Source organism: Bos mutus, chromosome 11 (assembly GCF_027580195.1).
Source record: "Bos mutus isolate GX-2022 chromosome 11, NWIPB_WYAK_1.1, whole genome shotgun sequence".
Taxonomy (NCBI): domain Eukaryota; kingdom Metazoa; phylum Chordata; class Mammalia; order Artiodactyla; family Bovidae; genus Bos; species Bos mutus.
Window position 1 is genome coordinate 79946995 of NC_091627.1, and position 26564 is coordinate 79973558.

At 36.8% G+C, this 26564-nt stretch overlaps 1 protein-coding gene across 2 annotated transcripts in view; it reads right to left on the minus strand.

The window, feature by feature from the left end:
* Positions 1-26564, minus strand: part of CAMKMT (calmodulin-lysine N-methyltransferase) — a 428589-nt gene that overhangs the window by 389629 nt on the left and 12396 nt on the right. For both annotated transcript variants that reach the window (XM_070379650.1, XM_005903299.2), the window contains exons 2-3: positions 23642-23814; positions 13005-13069 (exon numbers count right to left, since the gene is read on the minus strand). In XM_070379650.1, the coding sequence (XP_070235751.1) occupies positions 13005-13069; positions 23642-23814 (238 nt within the window). The remainder of the gene's footprint in view (positions 1-13004; positions 13070-23641; positions 23815-26564) is intronic.

Below are 26564 nucleotides of genomic sequence, written 5' to 3' on the forward strand. Positions count from 1 at the left end.
AATGACTAATCAGAATTGACTCTTCTTAAATATATAACTAAATAATCTGAAAATGTAGAACAATAAATCTGCTTTTAAGTGCATCCAAATACATAATAAGTATCAGAGGTTACAAATTCAAACACCCACGGGTGTGATGGTAGGGGGGCAAAATGGAGAATCTGCTCAGCTCCAGATAATGATTACCATGTGAAATCAGACCACTAGATCATTATTTTCCTCAAAGAGAAATTAAAAATCTAGGTTGTTACGTGAATCTTCCTATTTTCAAATCTTGGCAGTAATTCAATTTTCTTTTTCAATTATTGCATTAGCTAATCAAAATTTGCATGTGTTCTAAATTCAGTTTTTATTAGTTCATGGGGCCTGTACTATACATCCTCTAAAACTGAGGCGTAGATTTACCTATCTGTTACATATACTGAATACAAGTACACTTGTAGAGAATGAATGGATTCATTTGAGTGTGACTAAGGGGCAGGAGGAGAAGGGGATGACAGAGGGTGAGATGGCTGGATGGCATCACCAACTCGATGGACATGAGTTTGAGTGAACTCCAGGAGTTGGTGATGGACAGGGAGGCCTGGCATGCTGTGATTCATGGGGTCGCAAGGAGTCAGACACAACTGAGCAACTGAACTGAACTTCCTGAGGGAAAAATGTACGGTAGATAAGGCAAAGGTTAAAGATTCGGAAACCAAACTGCTTGGATTTGAATTCTTACTTTACCAGTTATAAGCTGTGAAACTTTAGTGACAATACCTTATTATGTTCTCTTGAGAATTAAATGAGTTCTAAGCATTATATAAAATGCTTAGAATATTGTTTGGCAGCTAGTTAGTAAGTGTTGGCTATTGTTATTTGGTAGCAGCTCAGTAGTAAAGAACCCCACCTGCCAAGCACGAGACACAGATTCGATCCCTGGGTCGGGAAGATCCCCTGGAGAAGGAAATGGCAACCCACTGCAGTATTATTGCCTGGGAAATCCCATGGACAGAGGAGCCTGGTGGGCTGAAGTCCAGGGGTCGCAAAGAGTGAGACATAACGACTAAACAACAGCAGCAAGTGGATTAAAAGGCCTGAGTAGTATGCAGTGAGTAGCGGCAGGCTAGAGATGCTACGCAGAAATTGGATAAATTCTAAAAATCGTATTTTGAAAGCTATAGAGCTATGGAAGCAAAGAGAAGAGGTAAACTTAAATTCTAGAGATTCCTTCTCATGTGAACTGAGATAGCTAGCTGTTTGTTCCTGAGAGCAATTGCTAAGTATGGGCATGTTTTTAGGATTAGTTTTTTTCCAGGCAGAGGGAATCCAGAGGGGAAAAGAGAAATCAGAAGAACTTTTACCAGTTGTGTGGGCTAGTTCGACAGATGGAAATTGAGGTAAGCCCAAAATGCAGAGCCTTTTTTTTTTTTTCTTCATTGGACATTTGGGCTTCCCAGGTGGCGCGAGAGGTAAAGAATCTACCTGCCAATGCAGAAGAGGTAAGAGACATGGGTTCGATCCCTGGGTCAGAAAGATCCTCTGGAGGAGGGCATAGCAACCCACTCCAGTATCCTTGCCTGGAGAATCCCATGGACAGAGGAGCCTGGCAGGCCACAGTCCCTAGCATCACATAGAGTCAGATACGACTGAAGTGACATAGCACAGACACTTGCTAAGTGATGGGGCAGTGTCAGAGGCTGGAGTCAGCCTGGTATAACTGAGCAAAATCTCTTGCACTTTCACAGTACTTAGACTTGCTAGGTTCTCAAACGTCTTGATTTCAGGACCCCTGTTCAATGCTAAAAATTACTGAAGATAGCAAGGAGATTTTGTTTCAGTGGATTGTATTTGTTGATATTTACTGTATCAGAAATTCAGAAATTAAAAAATAAGAGAAATTTAAAATATTTACTAATATAAAAACAATAATAATAAACTCATTGAATGTTAATATAAATAATACTAGAAAGAGTTAATTGTTTTATATTTTTGTAAATCTTTGGCTTAATAGCAGACAATGGAATATCCATATCTGCTTCTGCCTTCAGTTTGTTGGAAAGTGTTGTTTTGGTTGAAGTAAATGAAGAAAATCTAGTTTTACACAAGTATGTAGCTGGAAAAAGCGGAGAAAGCAATGACACCCCAATCCAGTACTCTTGCCTGGAAAATCCCATGGATGGAGGAAAAGCAAAGAGTTATGATAGAGACAAGAGAACTGCTTCTAAAGTTTTTTGTTTGATTGTTTTGTATGTAGAAGTGCAGAATCAGTATCAATATAGAACAGTAGAGGACAGGAGAAGGGGAAAAAAAAGAAAAGAAAAATTGCTAAAGACTGTGTTGCTCTCAAGTCACTTAATCAAAAGAGGTAAAATACCCAAGTTATTTGAGAATACTTTTGTTGAATGGACTTTAGACTAATACCCCCTTGAGACTGAACCAGAAAGGCTATGGTGCCTGCAATCTGTGGGGTTATACTTTACTTGGGAGAGAAAAAAATTAACAAATAGCTAATACAATATGATACAAAATTCAGTGCTAAAACTGTAGGATATAAACTGCAAATCTGTAGGACTTATCAGAGAAAGATCCAAGGAGGCAACATGAATCAATGTTCCCCTTTTCATCATTATAATTTTTCCTTTAAAGGAATCCAGGGCACAAGTAGAAGCAGAGAAGTCATGGTTTACATGCTGCTGCTGCTAAGTTGCTTCAGTCGTGTCCGACTCTGTGCAACCCCAAGACAGCAGCCTACCAGGCTCCCCCGTCCCTGGGATCCTCCAGGCAAGAACATTGGAGTGGGTTGCCATTTCCTTCTCCAATGCATGAAAGTGAAAAGTGAAAGTGAAGTCACTCAGTCATGTCTGACTCTTAGCGATCCCATGGACTGCAGCCTACCAGGCTCCTCCGTCCATGGGATTTTCCAGGCAAGAGTACTGGAGTGGGATGCCATCGCCTTCTCCGTGTGGTTTACATAAATTCATGCTATTTCTCAATCATACATAATAGCAGTACAACAAATCCCCACTAAATTCTGATTAAGTTGTCAAACACTAAAGTAAAACCAAACTCCAAGATTGATCAAAATATTATTTGCCTTTCTTTGACTATCACAATTAAAAATGATGCTTAAGTTTGAAGTCTAGGTTCTACTACATCTTTCAGTAGGAACTATGGGAGCCCCGGGAAATGACAATGACATGGCAATGACACAGAAATCTGGCCCCCACCACCAAAGGCTTCCAACAAACCATGAATTTGCCACCAGGAGCAAAGACTCCACCTGATTCAGAACAAGCAGACTGTGAGCACGTGCAGCATCTCCAATGTACAGAAAACATCCACATTTTCCCACACACATACACAGACAGAACGATCAGGAGCTTCTCTTAATTCCTTCTATGACTATCCCCTCTCCCCAGGATATAACACGAATACTTAGACTCAAGGCTAGGAGTAGCAAGTGAAGGGTGAGAAAGGAGAACACAAAAGAGAAGAGAGGAATTTCCCTGGCATTCCAGAGGTTGGGACTTCACCTTCTAATAAGGGGGGGTACCGGTTTGAACCCTGGCTGGGGAGCTAGGATTCCACATGCCTTGGGGCCATAAAATCAGAATATAAACAGGAAAAGCAAGACTGTAACAAATTCAACAGATGACTTTAAAAATGGTCCACATTAAAAAAATTTTTTTTTAATAAATTAAAAAGACACACACATACAAATACTAAATTCATTCAATCATCAAATATTTTATTCACATCAAGCATTCACAGAGTGTGGCAACACATATAGCCAAACAAATGTCCAAATATCCACTATTCTCTGTGGAAAGACTGTCCAAATCCACACTATTTTCCTAAAGACAGAAATACTCAGTTGAGCTTTTTGTGTGGCTAATGCTTATTTAAGCAATTTATAAATATCACTATAGCCATAAGCTTGAGAAACACATTGAGTACCTTAGAGAAAGGGCTATGTAAAAAACACAAATCAATATTACTACCGTATTATTGTGCAAAAAGCAGCACTTCTCAAAAAAGAAAAAAAAATTGAAATAAAACCCACATTTGGTTTTAGACTATTAAAAGACAATGTGTTCTTTCACCCCATCCTTGCTCCCTAAATCCCCACTCCATTAGATTGTCAACTACCTTTCAGAAACCCTAGAGAGCCCATTTTCCAGTGACCTTTAATCAGTCTCTTCTGAGACACAATCCACTGGACAGAATTCTATTCCATTTGCCAAAGTTATTTTCTTGCACTCCAAGTTACCACTTTTAGTTTCAATTTCTACCATGAACTTTTAAAATTCATTGCTCGTCATTTTGGAGAAATGCTACCTTTAACAAATATAGTAGAAGAGGCATAAATTCTTGTGTGACTGTTTACTAAATATTAATTTTTAAGCAAATTTTTATCTGAGTATCAGTTTCCTCGCCACTTGCAAAATTGTTCAGAAGACTAAATGAGAAGAATATTCACAAAGTCCCTAACACTGTAAGGGATGCAAAAAAAAAGGTAGCTATCTGAAAGAAGATAAAGCAATACTATTCAGAATTTGTTGGGAGAAGGAAGGCTTGCTTGGCACATCCTCTGCTAAAACTTAAAAGCATCTAAATTAAGCACATCCCTTCAAATATAGAAAGGAGGGGAAAACTAGTAGGTTTATAACAAAGACATAAACTACCTTCTGGTATTAATACCTTGGTTAAGTACTAATACATGTTATGAATCTAGAAAGGATACTAGGGTTTATTTCGGTCTTTCCTCATGATAGCAGCACCTTTTATCAAGGAGAATCATTACAACTCCATAATTTTTTATTTCAAATAAAAATTTTTACAGTGAATTAAAAAGAGATGTCTTCTAAATGTTCCTTCCATGGTAAATAGTAAGAAAATGCAGAGGACTCTGTTTATGGCTTAGGAGCATGTGTACCCAATGTTGTGTCAAAAGAAAAAATTGCCCTGACAACTCAGAGCCAGAAAGTCGGACAACTGGAAACATATAGCTCAGAAAACTACCATCTAGAGACCTAACCTACCCCTGGAAATCTTTTCTAACTACCCTCTAGAAGTCTTTCTAATAAAGGCTACACACACACACACACTGCAATTCTCAAGATGGCCTATGAGCCAAATCCAGACCAGTGTTGCATACTATCACCAGCTCCCCACTCTCACCGGGGCCTCCAACAGTCTCAATTGTTGGTTGCTCAGATGTGTCTGACTCTTTTGCAACCCAACGGACTATAGCCTGCCAGGCTACTCTTTCCATGGGATTTTCCAAGCAAGAATACTGGAGTGGTTAGCTTTCCCTTCTCCATGGGATCCTTATAGTCTCAGGGCTGCTGACCATTACCTGTGCCTGCTAACTGAACCTTAAAATTTATTTTTCAACAGAACTTATAAATTACCTATGCTCAAGCTCAATTTTCTTCCATTGACTGAGTTTTTAACTTCTTTATACTCCCACAACCTAATATAGGCCTAGAATGATTTGATCTTTGACTTCTTTCAAGTGTATTGGGGGAATTAACAGATTAATACCTAACAGTGATGTGAGTTCCTTGGACAAAAGCACTGTTTAAAAATAAACTACTTTATATTTTTTCAGTAGTAAAATTAATTGCTCATTTTTCCCACAGTATTGTCCTAAGCAATTTGAGATTTTATCACAGCTTTCAGTTAAAAAAAAAACAAAATTATCACTCAATTTGGAAATTAAAGAGTATTCACTTTTTTCAAAATAAAAATGACACTGCCTAATAGAAGCCTAATACAATAAAAAAAAATCAAATGTTGAAAAGTATAAAGAAGAACGTGATAACCATCCATAACTCCAATACCCCAACAAAACACTGTGAACATTTAGACACAGTTCTATGCATACACCTTTTCATACTGCTCATGGGGTTCTCAGGGCAAGAATGCTGGAGTGGTCTGCCATTCCCTTCTGCAGCGGACCACGCTTTGTCTGGACATGACTTAGTGACTGAACAACAACAACTACGCATCCACATAGCTACTTCATTAGTAGCTATGTACTTCACAGAAATAGAATCATATTCCCTGTAGTAATTTTTTAACCCAATATCCTTTAAAGCCTTGTACAGCTATAAAATATTCCATTTCATGAAATATCCATAATTAACCAGCCATCTAAAATTAAAGTTTGTTTTTTTCCAGTTATTCACTGTACTATAATGAATTCCTTTACATTCCACCTTTACATTTTGGCTGCATTATTTCTTAGAAAAAGAATTATTAATCAGATGATATGGGTACTAAAAATTATGAAAGATATCGCCAGACTGCCTCTAGAAAAGTAGAATCAATGTACCCTCCCACCAATGGTAGATGAGAATGCAGACGTACCTGCAATTCACTGATTATTGTTTATCGTTGCTCATCTTCGCCAATTTGATGATAATTCTCACTGTTTTAATTGCATTCATTACTTCTTTACTAGTAAAATAATCATTTGATGTCTTTATAGAGCATTGGCATTGTTTTTGTGAATTACTTTTTTCTAATTTTCACTATGCTTTGTCTTTTTCTTATAGATCTACAGCCTGCTTTTGCTATTTCTTTGTGGGAACTCTTCACACAATAAAGAGAATACATCTTTGTCCACGTATATGTCATAAATAATAATTACCAGTTTGTCATTTCTCTTTCAACTTTTTTGCTACTTTTTGAATAAAGTGACTTTAAATCTTTATTTAGTCAATCTATTTTTAAATTCATAGGACTTGGGTCACACTTAGAAAGGCCTTACTTATTTCAATATCTTAAAAGTATTCATCTGAAATATCTAGAAGTGTTAGAATTTGTTAATTAAATATTTAACTATCTTAAATTAACTTTGGTAATTACATAGTATAAAGCAAGTGATTTGATTTGTTATTTTTTTCTAAATTCCTAGACAATACTATTTATTGATGAATTCATCCTTTCCACTCCCACTGAAATTCCATCTTTATCACATAATAAATCACATGTATTTTTGTCTTTCTGAAGTTTCTTTTCTAAAACACTGACTTACATATGTATTTCTGCAGTAATATTATACTTTTCATAATGTGACTTTGCACTATGTTTTCATGTACAAAATAATGTAAAACATTAAAACACAAAAATATTTCCTATTTTGTGTTATTTTCCAATGTCAAAGATATTAAAAAGGTCTTAGAATAAATGAGACATGATATTAGTATTAACAACAAAATACTAATACAAATATTACCTACAGTTTACACAGTATTTTCACATTACCTAATATTATGTTTACTACACTAAAAGGTAGTTATTGTTTCTTATTCAATTGTAAACAGTTAAGATCTGTTTAAAAACTTGCCTATAATCACACAGCAAGTAACTGGCAGAGCTAAAACCTCAGCTTCATATTCCAGAATGCTTCCATGATCCCACTACATTAAAAATAGAGCAATTACCCACAAAAGACCAAAGTTCTCATTTTTTAATCACACACTCTTACCAAGAATATATACATACACTTACATAAATGTATATATGTCTACATACATAGATATAAACACAATATGCCTTTATTTGAATGAGGAAAAACTTTAAATCCAATCTGACACTCCTGAAGCTGAAATAATTCCACCAATATTACAGACCTTAACTACATAACACAATAAAAATGAAAAAGAAAAACTAAAAATTTGGATTGTATTTCCTAAGAGACAGTCAACTTTGGTCTCCCAAATATAGGTAGAAATTGAAAACATTTTGTATTTCAACAAGAATATTTGCTTAATTACTAACCCAAAATAGATGAGTTTTGGATACATCACAAAACAGGTCCCACTATGAGACCCCTAGAAAGAACCAAGAAGCAGGAGACTGCAGCTGTGTGCATTAAAAGTCCAGGTTAGACCCAGGATTTGTTGGGGAGAAAAAAAATCACCATTTTCACATGTAAGAGTATACAAGGTAGAAAGTCTATAAATTTCTCTAGGTTGATGTCATAAGACATCAACCATCACAAAGTCCTGTTGTATAGTTCAGCGAGGAGAAAAAAAATTATTTCAAAGAATAGCAGAAGGAATGTTACCAATATATTTCTCAAATTTAAGTGGCACTGTTGTGCTAGCCAGGACTCCTGATTCACAGGAGATTATTGCAATAATATACAGTAACCATTGACTTCCAAAGCCTTTAATGGCTTATACACATTATATTGTATATATTGTATCAATAAATTATATGAGAAGTATTAATCATTTGTCCATGCTGTCAAAAGGACAACGTGATTAAAAAAAAACAAAGAGTTCAAATGAAGCAATTATATTTCCCGCACCGAGTAGCAAACAGTCGTACTATATACTATGCAGTAAAATTTGGATTAAGGGCTGAAGAGAATCATTTTTTTAAAAAAATCATTTCAGTGGAGGAAAGAGATGAGGTGGAGAAAGAGAAAGTGCTTTCAGAAGAGATACGGCATGATGATTGGAGGTCAGGGACTGGCTGGAAAGGAGGCTCAGCCTGCAGAGAAAACAGAAGCCAGAGATCTGCCACAGAGTACTCTCTTGTGACCCAAAGTATCTGTGTGACACGTTACATGAAACACAAAAGAAGCCAGCACCTCGTCTGAAGTGAAGGATGCATCCTATACTTATCCCTAGGGAGCTTGATGGCATCCTCTTTCCAGGCACAATGAATCAATAGCAGACACGATCTTGCCACAAAGTAGCTTTGATACTTTAAAAAGAAGTTATGTTCTCAAGTACCAGACTCCAAAGACGAAATATGAACATCTATCCCTAGTTAGAGGTAAGCAAAAAAGAAGTTTGACTTTCAAAATAATTTGTTTTTCACAACAGCAAATATAAGTATATAAAAATAAGACTGGGGTAGTATCCTATAGAGCAATGAATTATTATGCAGAAAAGACTGTGTGAGGTTCATTTTAATTTCTCCCTACAACATTCAAAGGAATGCAAATACTGAAAGGATATCTCAAAAACATAAAACACTTTGCAAATCATACATTTAAAATAATAGAGGCAAACATAAGGAATATTTTCTTTTCTAATATATCACCAAATAAGAAAATATCTAGAGGTTTCATTTATTTTCCAAATCTTTTTGATGAGAGCACAAACAACTTCAAGCAGTAAGACTGATCCTCTCCTCTTTGAAAATTTATAATGAATAAAAGCATTACTTGTTTTTGAAGTTAACTGGAAATTGAGATTAATGGTTCCAGTAAACACAAATATATTTTATATATATTCTCATATGTATGTTTTGTATAAACATGTACAGGGGTTGTTAACTATAAAGTACTTTAATTAAATTTTTTTTTTTTATTATCAGGAAGTTATGTTAACCCAGAAACTAATTCCTGAATAAATGGATAATTCCACCTACTGGTTCTCTCCTGGTATCATATTAAAAACGTTTTTTCCTCATCTTCAGCATGATTTAGGAACTGTTTTTTCTGTATAGAAATTTCTCTATAAGGATTAACAAGACCAAAAGTATTCCTGTATTTAAAGCTAGAAGTATGAAAATTAAACTGATACTTACAGTTAAAAAATGAACTAAACACATCAGTTAAGAAAATCTATTTATTAGTGAATTGCTGAATATATTAAATATATAAGAAATAAATCAGAGATAAATGTTTAAACATACATTTTTCTTGTTTACGTGATGAAAGCTTAGGCTTACTATTCAAGTTATTTAGTCCAATTATATTGAGCTGTGAGATAGACTTGTGATCGTAGCACCCTCTGCTGGGCCTTCCTGTCACAAACTCAGTCTAATGTCATTGTGCCTGCTCAGTGGTGTCCAACTCTGCGACACCGTGGATTGTAGCCCACCAGGCTGTTATGTCCGTGGAATGTTCCAGGCAAGAATACTGGAGTCAGTTACCATTTCCTACCAGGGAATCTTCCCAATCCAGGGACTGAATCCATGTCTCCTCTGTCTCCTGCATTAGCAGGCAGATTCTTCAGCGCTGAGTCACCTGGGAAGCCCCTAATGTCACCACTACAGTACAATCAAATATTTGAGACATCAAGTGAAAAATCACTTTTTCAAAACTTGATCACTTTAAGCCTTGACAAAAATTATATGAAAGTTATAATCAAGACTTAACTTTAACAGGACTTTACCAATTTTACATTAAGTTGAAATATCATTATAGATTTTTCTTAAAGAGTAATATAAATACTACAAAACATGTTTTAATAAGCTTTATTTTTATCACCTCTTCTATTACTTAGAAGTTACTGAATTATTACTTAGGCTATACATTCAGGTTTTTAAGACCATATTTATGACAAAACATTTTAGTAAATTACTGTTTCTGTAATTTGATCTATTTTCCCACCTTGTTCAATCAAAATACTTTACTTTTACAACATCAAGATAATCCTTGATAATACTATCTTCATTATTAGAAAAAAACTGCAAAGCTTTATAGGTACTCATCACTGTAACAACAGATTCATTTACTGAGTATCAGCTATGAGGGATGTAGTATGTTATACACTTCAATACATTATATCCAGTTCTAAGAGATGAAAAAAACTGAGGCTCCTGGAGATAATATAAAATGGCTTGAGATTAATTTCAGAACCAAGAAACTAGGTGGTTCTAATTCCAAAGACTCAAGTCTTTCTACCAAACAATGAGCAGCAGTGGAAACAAAAAAAAAAACCTAACCATACAATATCTCCATTTGTCAACGCAACAACAACTTGAGGAGGAGGGTAGGTGCAGACAAGTTGATGGGAAAAAATGTTTGAGAAGTATATATATATTATTCATATACAAAATAATAGCTTAGACCTTAAGGAAAAAAATTTTTTTTTACATAATGCTGCCAGCTAGTGGCCCTATTTCATACTGAGCCACTGGGAACAATACTTGATTTTCACATTACCAAACCAAAAATCCATATTCAGGACTTCCTGGCAGTCCAGTGGTTAAGACTGCACTTCTGCTACAGAAAAGTGTGGGTTCCACAAGATCCTGCATGTCATGTGGCATGGCCAAAAAACAAAAAAATTTTTTAATTCATATATAGCATTTTAGGATGATGTTCCTAAATTACACATGCATAAGTCTGACCTGCTTCCCTGGTGGTTCAGACGGGAAAGAATCCGCCTGCAATGCTAGAGACCTGGGTTCGATCCCTGGGCTGGGAAGATGCCCTGGAGGAGGACATGGCAACCCACTCCAGTATTCTTGCCTGAAGAATTCCCGTAGACAGAGAAGCCTGGCAAGCTACAGTCCATAGAGTCACAAAGAGTTGGACACAACTGAGCAACTAAGCACAGCAAAGCCCGACTTAATGATATTTACATTATCAAAGAACTAAAGGAGAACGTCTCAACTACCACTAGCATTCCTTACCAAGACCCAACCAGTCCATCCTAAAGGAGACCAGTCCTGGGTGTTCATTGGAAGGACTGATGTTGAAACTCCAATGCTTCGGCCACCTGATGTGAAGAGCTGACTCATCTGAAAAGACCCTGATGCTGGGAAAGATTAAGGGCAGGAGGAGAAGGGGATGACAGATGAGATGGTTGGATGGGATCACCGACTCAGTGGACATGAGTTTGGGTAGGCTCCAGGAGTTGGTGAAGGACAGGAAGGCTTGGAGTGCTGCGGTCCAAGGAGCAAAGAGTTGGAGCGTTGCAAAGAGTCGGACACGACTGAGCGACTGAACTGAACTGAACCGAACCCAGACCTTGCCCCAACCCCCAGTAAAAATATTAGGAAAGAACTCAGCCAGCATCAGCATATAAAAACTAAAAGGTATGCCTATCACTGTCCACAAAAAATAAAATTACATTATTTTAAATATTTTAGGATATTTAGACTTCTTAGTGACAAAATACATAAATATTTTTCTCGGCAATCAAAAGCTTGCCATTATGTGGGCATAAGAACAAGATTATTGCCTGAGTATTGCTGGACATTATTCTATGCTGATCTAAAATGAGTACTTCTTGCTGAGTATGTTATTTTAGTTCATACAATAAGTGGTTACAGTTATAAAATTTCTTTTGAGAAGAAAAGCACTTGAAGATAATTTTTACATTTAAAATGGTCATATTTCACTGATAATCCACTATCTTAAGGAAAATAGCCTATGCAGCACACAGAAAGAAGTACACAGCTTCTATCATGGTATATTATTTAATATCATGATATAAAGAGATTCTTGTTTGATTTCTATCATTGTATGACATTATGATTAAATTATTTTCTCAGTGGAGAAATCCATCATGATGTAATTAAAGGCTTAGATCAAAAGATAATATATTCTATAATATTATAATAATGAATAAAACAAAAATATTCTATTAAAGTATATTAGCAGCAAGGAAAAATGTTCTGGGTTTATTCTCCAGTGAAAGAGAGCAAGAAGTGGAAATGCACACACCCGAAACACAGCAAAGAAGGGAGAGACAGCCCCTCTGTCAGACTGATTAATTGAAAAGGTCAAAATGGGATAGTACTAGAGAATCCAGGGTTCCTTCTGTCCTACTTAGTTCAATCAAAATAGTTTATTTTACCACATCAGAATAATCCTCAATAATATTATCTTCATTATTAGAAAAAACTTAAACGCTTTAGAGGTACTCACCACAGGTAATAATAAAAAATTTCATTTACTGAGTATAAACTATGAGGAATGTAGTACATTACACACTTTATATACATTATATTCAGTTCTAAGAGATGAAAAAGAATGAGGCCCTGGAGACAATATACATTGCTCAAGATTAATTTCAGAACCAAGATTCAAATGCACGTGGGTCGTACACACACAAAACTGCCAAGTATAAACACAGCCTTATCCCACTTAGTAGGTGCATCTTACATGAGGCTTATTATGCAGCTAAAAACAGCAGGAGTTTCTATGATACACCCACATACATACGCTAGTCAATAAACACTGAAAAAAAAATGATTAAAAATTGACTTTTAAAACACTAAAATTATTTCTATAAAGTAAGTATATAACTTACAGACATTTCCTGTATTGTCAAAGCTGGTAAGAACATCTTCAACATTCAGAGATCCACTATTATGCCTAGAAAAGAACAAAGCATTTTCTTTAATGACTCTGACATATTAACATTTATTAATTATTTAAAGCTGAGACTATGCATTGTGACATACTGAATACTAACAAATCTTTCCATGTTGTGCTTTTAAAGTATTTCTGCCCACTAGCTGCTGCTGCTGCTGCTGCTGCTAAGTCGCTTCAGAAGTCTGACTCTATGCGACCCCATAGATGGCAGCCCACCAGGCTCTCCCATCCCTGCAATTCTCCAGGCAAGAACACCGGAGTCAGGTGTCATTTCCTTCTCCAATGCATGAAAGTGAAAAGGGAAAGTGAAGTCACTCAGTCGTGTCCAACTTTCCTCAACCCCATAGACTGTAGCCTACCAGGCTCCTCCGTCCGTGGGATTTTCCAGGCAAGAGTACTGGAGTGGGTTGCCATTTCCTTCTCCAGCTGCCCACTAGAGGGAGAAGGAAAAGAACAGACTAGTCTTTGGGATATTTAATGCAATGGCATTTCTTGATGATTAATCTACATTTTAAAGTACTAATAATTATTTTATTATTTTAATTATATGTGTGAGATAAATTATTTATCTTTTTAGAGATAACAAAACTCCACACTTCGAGAATCTAAAAATAAGTAATCGACCTCCATAACCACACTCCATAACACATAATTTCCTCTTTAATGGCCCAACAAATTCAGAACTATAGTCACAAAGAACTAACCAACTTTCAAGTCTGCACATTCCATTTATGGGGAGTTCTATGTGCCAGGGGGCAAATGTTTTGTATCTTGCCCACTGATCTTAATTCTGTTCCTTTTCATCTCTCTTCACTTGATGGCCCTTTAAATATTTGATAACTGCTATTTTACTAATAGTTATAAAAGATACTATTCTTCATAAACAAATGAACCCAACTGTCAACAGGTCATAGAGTCTGAGTTACTTTTCCAGTGGTGATTAAAAAAGTTGTTGCTAATACATCTACAATCTTCTACATGCTCCCCTATATAACTTACAGCTGTAGTTCTTTAGGATGGCAAAGCCTTTGACTGTGTGGATCACAATAAACAGCGGAAAATTCTGAAAGAGATGGGAATATCAGACCACCTGACCTGCCTCTTGAGAAACCTGTATGCAGGTCAGGAAGCAACTGTTAGAACTGGACATAGAACAACAGACTGCTCCAAATAGGAAAAGGAGTACGTCAAGGCTGTATATTATCACCCTGCTTATTTAACTTATATGCAGAGTACATCATGAGAAACGCTGAGCTGGAAGAAGCACAAGCTGGAATCAACATTGCCGGGAGAAATATCAATAACCTCAGATATGCAGATGACACCACCTTTATGGCAGAAAGTGAAGAGGAACTAAAAAGCCTCTTGATGAAAGTGAAAGAGGAGAGTGAAAAAGTTGGCTTAAAGCTCAACATTCAGAAAACTAAGAAAGATCATGGCATCTGGTCCCATCACTTCATGGGAAATAGATGAGGAAACAGTGGAAACAGTGTCAGACTTTATTTTGGGGGGCTCCAAAATCACTGCAGATGGTGATTGCAGCAATGAAATTAAAAGACGCTTACTCCTTGGAAGAAAAGTTATGACCAACCTAGATAGCATATTCAAAAGCAGAGACATTACTTTGCCAACAAAGGTCTGTCTAGTCAAGGCTATGGTTTTTCCAGTGGTCATGTATGGATGTGAGAGTTAGACTGTGAAGAAAGCTGAGCGCCGAAGAATTGATGCTTTTGAACTGTGGTGCTGGAGAAGACTCTTGAGAGTCCCTTGGACTGCAAGGAGGTCCAACCCGTCCATTCTAAAGGAGATCAGTCCTGGGTGTTCACTGGAAGGACTGATGCTGAAGCTGAAACTCCAATACTTTGACGACCTCATGCGAAGAGTTGACTCATTGGAAAAGACTCTGATACTGGGAGGGATTGGGGGCAGGAGGAGAAGGGGATGACAGAGGATGAGATGGCTGGATGGCATCACCGACTTGATGGACATGAGTTTGAGTGAACTCCGGGAGTTGGTGATGGACAGGGAGGCCTGGCGTGCTGTGATTCATGGGGTCGCAGAGTCGGACACAACTGTGCGACTGAACTGAACTGAATAGTTTACAATAAGCATTAATAATTCACAATAAAATTTACTTTATCAACACTGCTGCTGCTGCTGCTAAGTCGCTTCCGTTGTGTCCGACTCTGTGCGACCCCAGAGACGGCAGCCCACCAGGCTCCCCCATCCCTGGGATTCTCCAGGCAAGAACACTGGAGTGGGTTGCCATTTCTTTCTCCAATGCATGAAAGTAAAAGATGAAAGTGAAGTTGCTCAGTCGTGTCAGACTCTTACTTTGTCACAAAAACTTATCATGAATGATGCACATTGTTACGGACTGAACTGTGCCCCCTCCAAATTCATATGCTGAAGCCCTAACCAGCCCCCATCCCTCAGAAGGGCCTTCAAAGAGGTAATCAGGTTAAAATTGGGTCATTAGGGTGGGCCGTAATGCAAAATGACTATTGTCCTTACACAAAAAGGAGATTAGCACACACACAGACGACAAGGCCTGTGCACAGAAAGACAACCACGGGAAGAGGCAGCAAGAGCGCAGCCCCATACACGTCAAGGAGGCCTTGGATGAAACCAAGCCTGCAACACCTAGATCTAAGGCTCCCAGACTCCAAACTGTGAGCAAACAAACTTGCTGTTAAAGCCATCCAAACTGCAGTGTTTTGTTCTGGGAGCCCTAGAGAGCTAATAGATACAGTAAGAAAATACATGTCAACTGCAATACCCTTCTCAGAAGAACTTTTTATTTCTATCGCAGAGACCTAGTTCTTTCAAAGAGTGATGAAGGGAGAATGCAGAAAGTTATCTGCCATTACTATTGGCCTCAACAGTATCATAACCTAAAGCAATGAAGCTATCAACCACAAATCCAACTTTCATCACTGGTATGAAGATTCTGAATCTTCTCTGTGGATGCAAGATTCTAGAAGAGGTTATTTACGGTAACCTGGAAAAAACCGTAGCACACATGTCAGAAGAGAAAGAACAAAGCATTTAACATCTGAAACACAAGATGAAGCTATTAAAATGACCAGCAATACAGTATAGAGCTCAAAACTTTTTTTTTCCTGAAGACCAAAGCAATATATAGCTTCCTCAAGGAAAAACTGCCCATAATCCTATCATGCAGAGGTAACTACAGTTAATAGTTTGGTATATAGCCTTCAAATTTTATGCTACGTTCACAGACCTGTCATTAAATAGCAGAGCACACTGTCCATACAATTTTGCAATTTGTACTTTTTTCACTTAACATATTATAAAGTTTCTCACATTATTAAATATTCTCCTGCAACATGATTTTAATGGCTGCCAAGTAGTCCAGTAAATAATTGCACCACAATTTGTTGAACCAACATCTTATGTTGGATTTTTAGACTATGCCCACTATTACACTTTATGCATATTACTTCAATAAACGTCCTTATAGAAATAGCATTGAGATCTTTTCTGATTATTTCCTTAGGATAAATACCTAAAACAGCAATTGCTTTATGGTCTAGTTTTAATAAAGAGATTCTCTCATGCACTTTGTCTCTCCCTCTCTATCAGGATGAAATAAGCATTTGAAAAGAAATCTGAGACAAGAGTAAAAAAAGGTACATATATTTTGCAACAAGTTAAATATTTCTAAACAGCAGAAACTGGAATAATTAAGGTAAAATACATGTTTAAAAGTTAAAGGCAGTATTCAAAACAGAAAGTGACACAAAACTCATCTTCCTGAAAGCCAAGAACATAAAGCCAAGAATCCTTATTTGTTGAAGCCAAGAACAGAAAGTAAACCCTGTGACATTAAATCGAATCAGGGATAGAGAAACAGGAGAACTAATCCCATACCTCTAAAAACTTACAAGAAGAAAAGCAATTATCTATGAAGTTGAGAAACCCTAAAAGATGGCATCTCATGAAAGAAAAAGGTCAACAATCATTGTCCTCAATGGTATACAGATTAGTGCTAACTGTAAGAAAACTACCATGGACACAGTGTGGTAAACATTCAGTTTGATTATTTCAGGTTCCCTTTCTTTTGCTCCAAACCTAAGGATTGTTCTTTGTTCAGAATCATTTACTTCATTCAGGCTTCCCTGGTGGCTCAGGAGTGCAGAAGCCACCTGCTAACGCAGGAGATGCAGGTTCAAGACCTGGGTCAGGAAGATGCCCAGGGAAAAGAAATGGCAACCCTGAAAAACTCCATGGACATAGAAGTCTGGCAGACTATAGTCTATAGGATTGCAAAGAGTCAGACACGACTTAGCAATTGAACAACAACAATAATATCTACTTTATTCAAGTGTCAACTCTATAAGATCTTGTCTACCCTTCATCTTTCAACTGTTTACCTAAGCAGGTAAACAGTTTTGCTTGGATAATGTGGTTGGTAGGTTCCAAGTAGGTTCCAATATCTACTGTACTGGAACTTCTGAACTTCTCAAGAAGGAAGGGAACTTCTCAAACTTCAATCTTTCCATTACACTGATAATTAATGTTATATAATGATGACAACTTTTTGCTAACATAGCCATGATATAAAAAGTTCACTCCATGTTTCTCCTAAATTCCAAAGCTTTAACTGCTTCCTAGGTCTTTAACCACAAAAAAGAAATGATAATTATGTGACATGATAGGGGTGTTAGCTAATAGTATGGTGCTAATCATTCTACAATAGATAAGTGATTGAAGTCAACACAGAATATATCCTAAATTTACACAATGGTATATGTTAATTATATCTCAATAAATATATGTCAATATATGTGAATTACATCTCAATAAAGCTGAAAGAAAATTTACCAGTAGCCAGTTTCTTCCTCCAAAAGTCAACCAGCCATTTTTACAAGCACCTAAAGCTATGCTAGTACTAAGGACCTTTGATTTTTCCCGGGAATGGCCCTTGGAGTAAGAAATAAGGAGCAAGTCACTAGGGCAAATAATTATTTGAAGAGCAAAAAAAAAAGCTACCAGAGAAAAATTTGAAGCCTACCTGGTGGCTCAGATGGTAAAGAAACCACCTGCAATGCAGAAGACGTGGGTTCGATCCCTGATTTGGGAAGATCTCCTGGAGAAGGGAATGGCAACCTGCTCCAGTACTCTTTCCTGGAGAATCCCATGGACAGAGGAGCCTAGCGGGCTACAGTCCATGGGGTTGCAAAGAGTCAGACATGACTAACTTTCACTCATAAAAGTACAAGAGATTGAAACTAGAGGTTAAAAGTAAACGAGGGCTAAATATGGCACCATAACACACAAGCAACAAATGAAAAAAAAATAAAATAAAATAGATACATTGAACTTGAACAAAACTGAAAACTTCTATACACCAAAGGACACTATCAAGAAAGTGAAAAGATAAACCACAAGATGAGACAAATTATTTGCAAATCACACATCTGATATGGTTCAAGTATCCAGAATATATAAAGAACTCTCACAATTCAACAACAGAGAAAAACAACCTTAATAAAAATGGGCAAAGGACTTGAAGAGACATTTCTGCAAATAAGATATACAAATGGCCAATGAGCACATGAAAAAACGTAAAACATACTTAGTCACTGGGGGACTACAAATCAAAACAACAGTAAGGTATCACTTCACACTAGAATGGCAATAATAAAAATAATAATAATATAGGAAAAATCATAGGAACTTGCATGCATGGGGAGAAACTAGAACTCTCTTATATTCCTAGTAGGTAAAATGGCACAGCCACTGCAGAAAACAATTTGGACATTCTTCAAAAAGTTAAACAAAGAGTTACTATATGACCCAGTAATCTTGCCCCTCAGGAAACACCTATGATTTAAAAAGTTATATATTCAGGTATAATCTTGCCCCTCAGGACACACCTAAGAGAATTAAAAAATTATATATTCACATAAAAACGTATACATGAATGTTCATAGTAGCATTATTTTTCTCTCTTTTTAAAAAAAATTTTTATTTTATTTCTGTCTCTGCTGGGTCTTCACTGCTGCACGTAAGCTTTCTCTAGTCGTGGCAAGCAAGGGCTACTTTAGTTGTGGCGGGCAATCTTTTCATTGTGGTGGCTTCTGTTGTTACAGAGCATGGGATGTAGGCATGCGGGCTTCAGTAGCTGGGTATATGGGTTCAGTAGTTGTGGTTCACAGGCTGTAGAGCGTGGGCTCATCAGTTGTGGTACACGGGCTTAGTTGCTCTGAATCATGTGGGCTCTCAGTTCCCTGACTAAACCTGAGTTCCCTGCATTAGCAGGCAGATTCTTGACCACTGGATCACCAAGTAAGTCTCTTAGTAGCATTATTCATAATAGCCAAAAAATAGAAATTACCCAAATGTTCATCAACTGATGAATGGATAGACAAAATATGGTATTGTCCATATACTGGAATATTATTCAGCCATTAAAAAGGAAAGGAGTATTGATATATGCTGTAACATAGATTAATCAAAACACGTTACGTTAAGTGAAAGAAGCCAAACATAAAAGGGCATATATCATATGATTCTACTTATATAAAATGTCCAGAATAGGGGACACAACTGAGCGACTTCACCTTCACCTTTCCCTTTCATGCATTGGAGAAGGAAATGGCAACCCACTCCAGTGTTCTTGCCTGGAGAATCCCAGGGACGGGGGAGCCTGGTGGGCTGCCATCTCTGGTGTCGCACAGAGTCGGACATGACTGAAGCGACTTAGCAGCAGCAGCGTATAGATAGAAAGTTGGTAAGTGGTTGCCAGGAGGAAGAGGAAGGAGTAAGATGGAGAGTTACTAGTAATGGGAATGGGGCTTCATTTCATGGTGATGAAAAATTTTTGAAATTAGAGAGTGGTGATGGTTCCACAACATTGTAAATGTACTAAAAACCACTAACTGCACAATTCAAAGTGGTTAAAATGATTACTTTTTACCTTGACTACAAAAAAAGGTGGTCCCCCAAAATTAGAAAAAGTAAGCCAGAGAGTGGAATGGGTCCTCAAAGGCTGCATAAGAACAAAGATTTTCAGAAGGACAAGGTTTAAAAAACATGATTCTAGATGCAACTTACTTTGGAGCTCTTTCAAAAATAAATGGCTAAAGCCTTATTTTTTCAGTCTTACACCTACTAGTTAGAGGAAACTAGATTTGTACATTATTTGTACATTAAAATATGAACATTTTAAAAAATATCAAGGGAACATTTTGATTTATTGAAACTCTGATTATATGTATATGCAAGCAAACTACATAATCATGATTGGAGTTTAAAATAACCTAGAAAATTAGATTATAATTGGCCCATATCTGTGATTTAAGCTTCATGAAAACATGACCCAATGAACTATTTTCTACATACACTGCATCACATTTTGAAGGTGCTATAAAGTTCCTTCTGCAGTCTGTTGTGATCCACACACACAAAGGCTTTTGCATAGTCAATGAAGCAGAAGTAGATGTTTTTTTGGAATTCCCTTGCTTTCTTGACAAGCCAACTAATGTTGGCAATTTGATCTCTGGTTCCTCTGCCTTTTCTAAATCCAGCTTGTACACCTGGAAGTTCTCGGTTCACATACTGTTGAAGCCTAGCTTGAAGAAGGATTTTGACCCTAACCTTATGAGCATGTGAAATGAGAGCAACTGTCTAATGGTTTGAACATTCTTTGGCACAATACTCTCACTTTCTTTGGGATTGGAATGAAAACCGACCTTTTCTAGTCCTGTGGCCACTGCTGAGTTTTCCAAATTTACTAACATAATGAGTGCAGCACTTTTAACAGCATCATCTTTTAGGATTTGCTGAAGCTGAAGCTCCAGTATCTTGGCCACCTGATTCAAAGAGCCGACTCATTGGAAAAGATCCTGATACTGGGAAAGATTGAAGGCAAAAGGGGAAGGGGGTGGCAGAGGATGAGATGGTTAGCTAGCATCACCAACTCAATGGATATGAATCTGAGCAAACTCCAGGAGATGTGAAGGACAGGGAAGCCTGGCTGCAGGCTGCAGGCCACAGGGCTACAAAGAGTCAGACACGACCTAGCTACTGAACACAACACACACATAAAGTTCCTTCTAAAATACAAAATAAAACACAAGAGAACAAAAGCTGTTTTAATAGTCACCCCTGCTGTTAATATTACTAACATTAAAACTGTACTTTTTAAATATAAATTCAGTATCCACACTTGCCTCAGTTGCCAATCTTGCCAAGTTTTAAAGGGGTACCTATGATACCCTACATATATAAGGACAATCTGTCACATATATAATTTCATAAGCAAACCATTCCATCACAAGTTTTTATTTACTGAACACTCACAGGGTACATGCGCTTCCCTGGTGGCCCAGCTGGTAAAGAATCTGCCTGCAATGCAGGAGAGCTTGGTTCAATTCCTGAGTCAGGGAGACCCCCTGGAGATGGCAATGGCAATGATTTGCTTGTGAAATTATATGTATGACAGATCTCAATCCCTTCATCTGAAAAATGAATACAAGACTGACTTACAAGAGGCAGGATGTGCAGAAGTTAAAAGTTTAAGCTGTGACTATCATTATATAAGATGTTACTGATGGAGATAGCTGAGGGAAGGGTCCACGGAACTCCTCGTATACTTTTGCAACTTCCTAAGAGTCTGTAATTAATTCAAAACAAAAATTTTTTTAAGTACAGGTGAGAAACCAGACCACCAGTGTTTGAATAGGGTCACAATCAATTACTGGCTGTGTGACCTCAATCAACTTATTTATATTCTCATCTGTAAAATGAAGATAAAAACAGCATTTACCCATAAGATGCTGTGTGAATTAAATAAGCTAGTACATGTAAACCACTCACAAAAGTGCTTGTCACGAGGCCCGGCACTCAACTGTCAGCCATTATTAATGTTGCTATGATTATATACTTTTATTCTAAGATCATAATTCAGCTCTAGAATTCTATATGTTTACTGATGTGGCGAGATACCAGCTAGTTTGGAGAAAAGAGAAAAAATCTTGGCAGCCATTGTGCCAAAATTCTAGCTCAGCCACCTGTCTTCTTTCTAGAAAGAATCTTTCTATAGGATTTAGTGTAATATTTACATAGAAATATTTATTCTTTCAAAAACGGTTATATCACAAAGAGCCACACTGCTGGAGAAGAGTCTTGCTTCTACATTAAGGTCATCTCCACCAAGTATTCTCCAAGTATGAAACAATGTCTTATTTTGAAAACTCCTAGGAACAGAAGAGTTCACATTTTCTCTGGCTAAGTCTTACCAGGGCCTTGAAGACGTCAGGAAGTTATTCTTGGCACAGTTCACACTTATTGCCTCTTATCACAGTGGAGGCAGAAGATAAGTTTTAGAACTTTATACCTTACTGTTTCTTCTTCTCTTTAATATCCTTATAGACTCTATCTTCCAATTGTTTAATTATCTTCATTCCCGCTTCACAGATTTATTGGAAGGAGTACATGAATTAGAATACATCAAAGCACCTGGCGCTATACCTGGCATACAGTAAGTATTTAATACAGTTTTCTTTCCTTCCTAATCAAGGACTAAGCTAATCACCTCCATCACAAATGCCAGGCAATTGAGGTGTTCTCATTAGAATTTCACAATGAATGTACACAAACCCCCAAGTTTTTATCCCTATTTAGAGTTTTCAGTAAAGCAGTATTATGAAACCAGACCCTAACTGTACTTCCCTGACCACCCTAATCAATTTTTATCCAAATCCTAAATATTCAGCTGTTACAGTATCTTTCAAAGCTTAGATATCTTAAACTAAAATAGTTCAAGAAACATATACTATAAATAGACATCCTTTGTGAAAACATTTTTCTTAAAATTATTCCTAAACTCACCTAAACTGTATTCAGACATATTTCCACTTAAAATGCTTTTTGCTCTTTCTACAATTACTGTAAATGTGCTTCTCCCTTCCTTTCAAAATGTGTAATCTTGTCAAGAAAGGCAGATTTTATAAAAATCAAACACCTGAAGTAATGTTGCAACATGCTAGACTATAACTGGGAGAGAAAAATTAATTCTGTAAAAATGGTATCTTAACTCTCCACTCTTTTCTAATGATTTTTAAAACCAGAACAGTCTGTATGCTTTTCACAATATCACTGCTTTCAGCTGAATTTTCTCCTCCTATTTTTAAGATTCTTCTGAAAGTGACAAAACATGAATAGGAAAAATACCAAAGCTTGATTTTTCAAATAACTACTACTTAAAGAGTAGTTTGGAAAAAGTCTGTTTTCACTTCAGGCTCAAGAAGAACTTGGCTTTTTTTTCATATCAAATGTTATGAGAGAATGGTTAAATGAACTCTTTGATTTGAATTTTATCTCCAAATGCCAATACATTCCTTGGAATGTTTTTTCTTTAGTTCTGAGAACATAGCAAGACCCAGTTAAAGGAGTATTTCCAAACACAAAGTTATAAAACCTAAATTCTGATAAAGACTACTTGCAAATTCAATAGCATGAACAATTCGATTCTTGGTAGATTGTTTTTCTTTTACAAGAGAAAAATGCTTTAAAAAAAATCTTAACTGGAGTGATGTTTACCTTACGAAAATACTGTATTCAGGATAGAAGATGCTTGTATATTGGACCCAGGCGCCAGCTTCCTCTTCAGTTTCCCTTTTTTTGACTTCTGTTACTGAAAACAGATTAAATGATTCAAATCTTCTTACAGATATATGTCGTAGACAGTCATCCAGGTGTTTTTGTTTCAGAACCTTTGAAATAAAACCAAATATTGTGGTCACAAATATTATATAAATACAACGTTCAACGTTTAGGAGGTAAGGGGACTTTCATTTCTGATAATGGCAGATAATTCAGACCAAAGTCTTACTGAAAACAACTAGAAAAGATGCATAAAACATTTTAAAACACTACTCAAAGGCATCAGAGAACAAGGACAATACTGAAGATCTACCAGTCTAATATCTAACAAGGTAAATCTAGTGAGAAGAGTCTGGCTTTTGTGACCACTCTTCCTGTGAGACATTCAACTCCAAAAGGAAGGTCTGAGAAGACAAGCAGCACTTTTCAACAGTTTGTAGAATTAGGGGGTAAAAGTTGAATTTCAAAGCATACTACCTAGTCAGGAGCAGTATGTTATTCTGAGCCGGTGTGTGTGTGTGTGTGTGTGTGTGTTAAGATAAACCAAATAAGTAATTTTGTTGGTGTCATTGCAAACTGGGCTCTTAAATAAGACAGAAAGGCAATACAGCTGTTAAGATTAATGAGGTTAAGCAAAAACACTGTAGCTCTGAATGTGAATGAAGTATAATATAAATTAATGATGTATTCTATTTTTTAAAACTATACATGTATTACCTACATCTGACCACTGAAAAGGTCTAAAACCAATGCCCAAACTAGCAGCAATGAACCCACTTAATGCATATACTGCTGTCTCTAAATGACAATTTTTATTAAATCAAAGTAAGGGGAATTCCCTAGTGGTCCAGTGGCTGGGACTCCCAGCTTTCACTGCCAAGGGCATGGGTTTAATAATCCCTGGTTAAGGAACCAAGATGCTTCCCTGGTGGTTCCGATGGTAAAGAATCTGTCTGCAACGCGGGAGACATGGGTTCAATCCCTGCGTTGGGAAGATCCCCTGGAGGAGAGCATGGGAACCCACTGAGCATTCTTTCTTGCCTGGAGAATCCCCATGGACAGAGGAGCCTAGTGGGCTATAGTCCATGGGGTTGCAAAGAGTCAGACATGACTGAGCAACTAAACATTCAAGGAACTAAGATAAGGCAGGCAAGCTGAGGAAGAATGCCAGGAATTATACAAGATAAGCCTGGAACATCATGCACACAAGAAAACAAGAAAGCCTTACAGAATTAGGGGTTATATCAAAAGGATTCAAGAGACAATAGAGAAAGGGTCCATTGGCCAAAGGTGGGATACTGTGAATATTAACACAGATAATAAATGTAACTAAACTGAAACACATTAGTTCATAATGGTAATTTTTAAATGCCTCACTGCTGACCACTGAAGAATGCAAAGAACCAATTTATTTTGAAAATAGTAATTGAAGAGAAAGAATCAAATATTTATCTGTTTTTCCTATATAAACTATAACTGAGAGCATCCAAATGGAAGAGCCCAAGTAATAAATGAAGAAAGAACAACAGAACATCACCATTTTCAACTCCCTCATGAATTCATGAACCAAGGTAATCATGATAAGGAAATGACCACACATCCCTATGAGTACTGATGAAATTTCACACCACAATTATCTTGACCAACTAAACAAAACAAAAAATATCAAATCTGAGTTTCATCAAATCTCTAATGGAAAATACAAAATGCAGGGGTAGAGGAACTCATTGATCAAGTGCAATTAGCAAAATTCAAGTTATGGGAACCTCTGCAAAACACCCAGTTTCTTCTAAAATAGACAGCAAGGGCTGGAATAGAGACATGTCAAGGGAATATTTATTAATAGATTAAAAAGACTTAAACATATCAATAATAACAATATTTGGAATTTAATTTGGATCCTGTTTTCAAAAAAATTAAACTGTAAAAAAAATTAGGAGACAATGGAGAAAATTTGGAAACTGACCAGATCATCAAAGAATTATTCTGCATAGGATTTGGCATTGCAATCATTTTTTAATGTTATCTTACTGAAATAGTTATAGAAAAATGTTATCTGAGATTATCTGTTATCTCAGTTGTTATCTGAAAATGGTACCTCAGTTATCTGAGATTCACTTCAAAATAATCTGGTGAGAGTTGCATAATAAGAGATTAGAAATGAATTGAAGTAGTCCAGAGTTAAAAATAGTTGAAGATTATAGAAATCTTCCTCAGTAATCAATGCAAAGAAATAGAGGAAAACAATAGAATGGGAAAGACTAGAGATCTCTTCAAGAAAATAAGAGACACCAAGGGAACAATTTCATGCAAAGATGGGCTCAATAAAGGACAGAAATGGTATGGACCTAAAAGAAGCTGAAGATATTAAGAAGAGGTGGCAAGAATACACAGAAGAACTGTACAGAAAAGATCTTCATGACCCAGATAATCACGATGGTGTGATCACTCACCTAGAGCCAGACATCCTGAAATGTGAAATCAAGTGGGCCTTAGGAAGCATCACTACGAACAAAGCTAGTGCAGGTGATGGAATTCCAATTGAGCTATTTCAAATCCTGAAAGATGATGCTGTGAAAGTGCTGCACTCAGTATGCCAGCAAATTTGGAAAACTCAGCAGTGGCCACAGGACTGGAAAAGGTCAGTTTTCATTCCAATCCCAAAGAAAGGCAATGCCAAAGAATGCTCAAACTACCACAGAATTGCACTCATCTCACATGCTAGCAAAGTAATGCTCAAAATTCTCCAAGCCAGGCTTCAACAGTACATGAACCATGAACTTCCAGATGTTCAAGCTGGATTTAGAAAAGGCAGAGGAACCAGAGATCAAATTGCCAACATCCGTTGGGTCACTGAAAA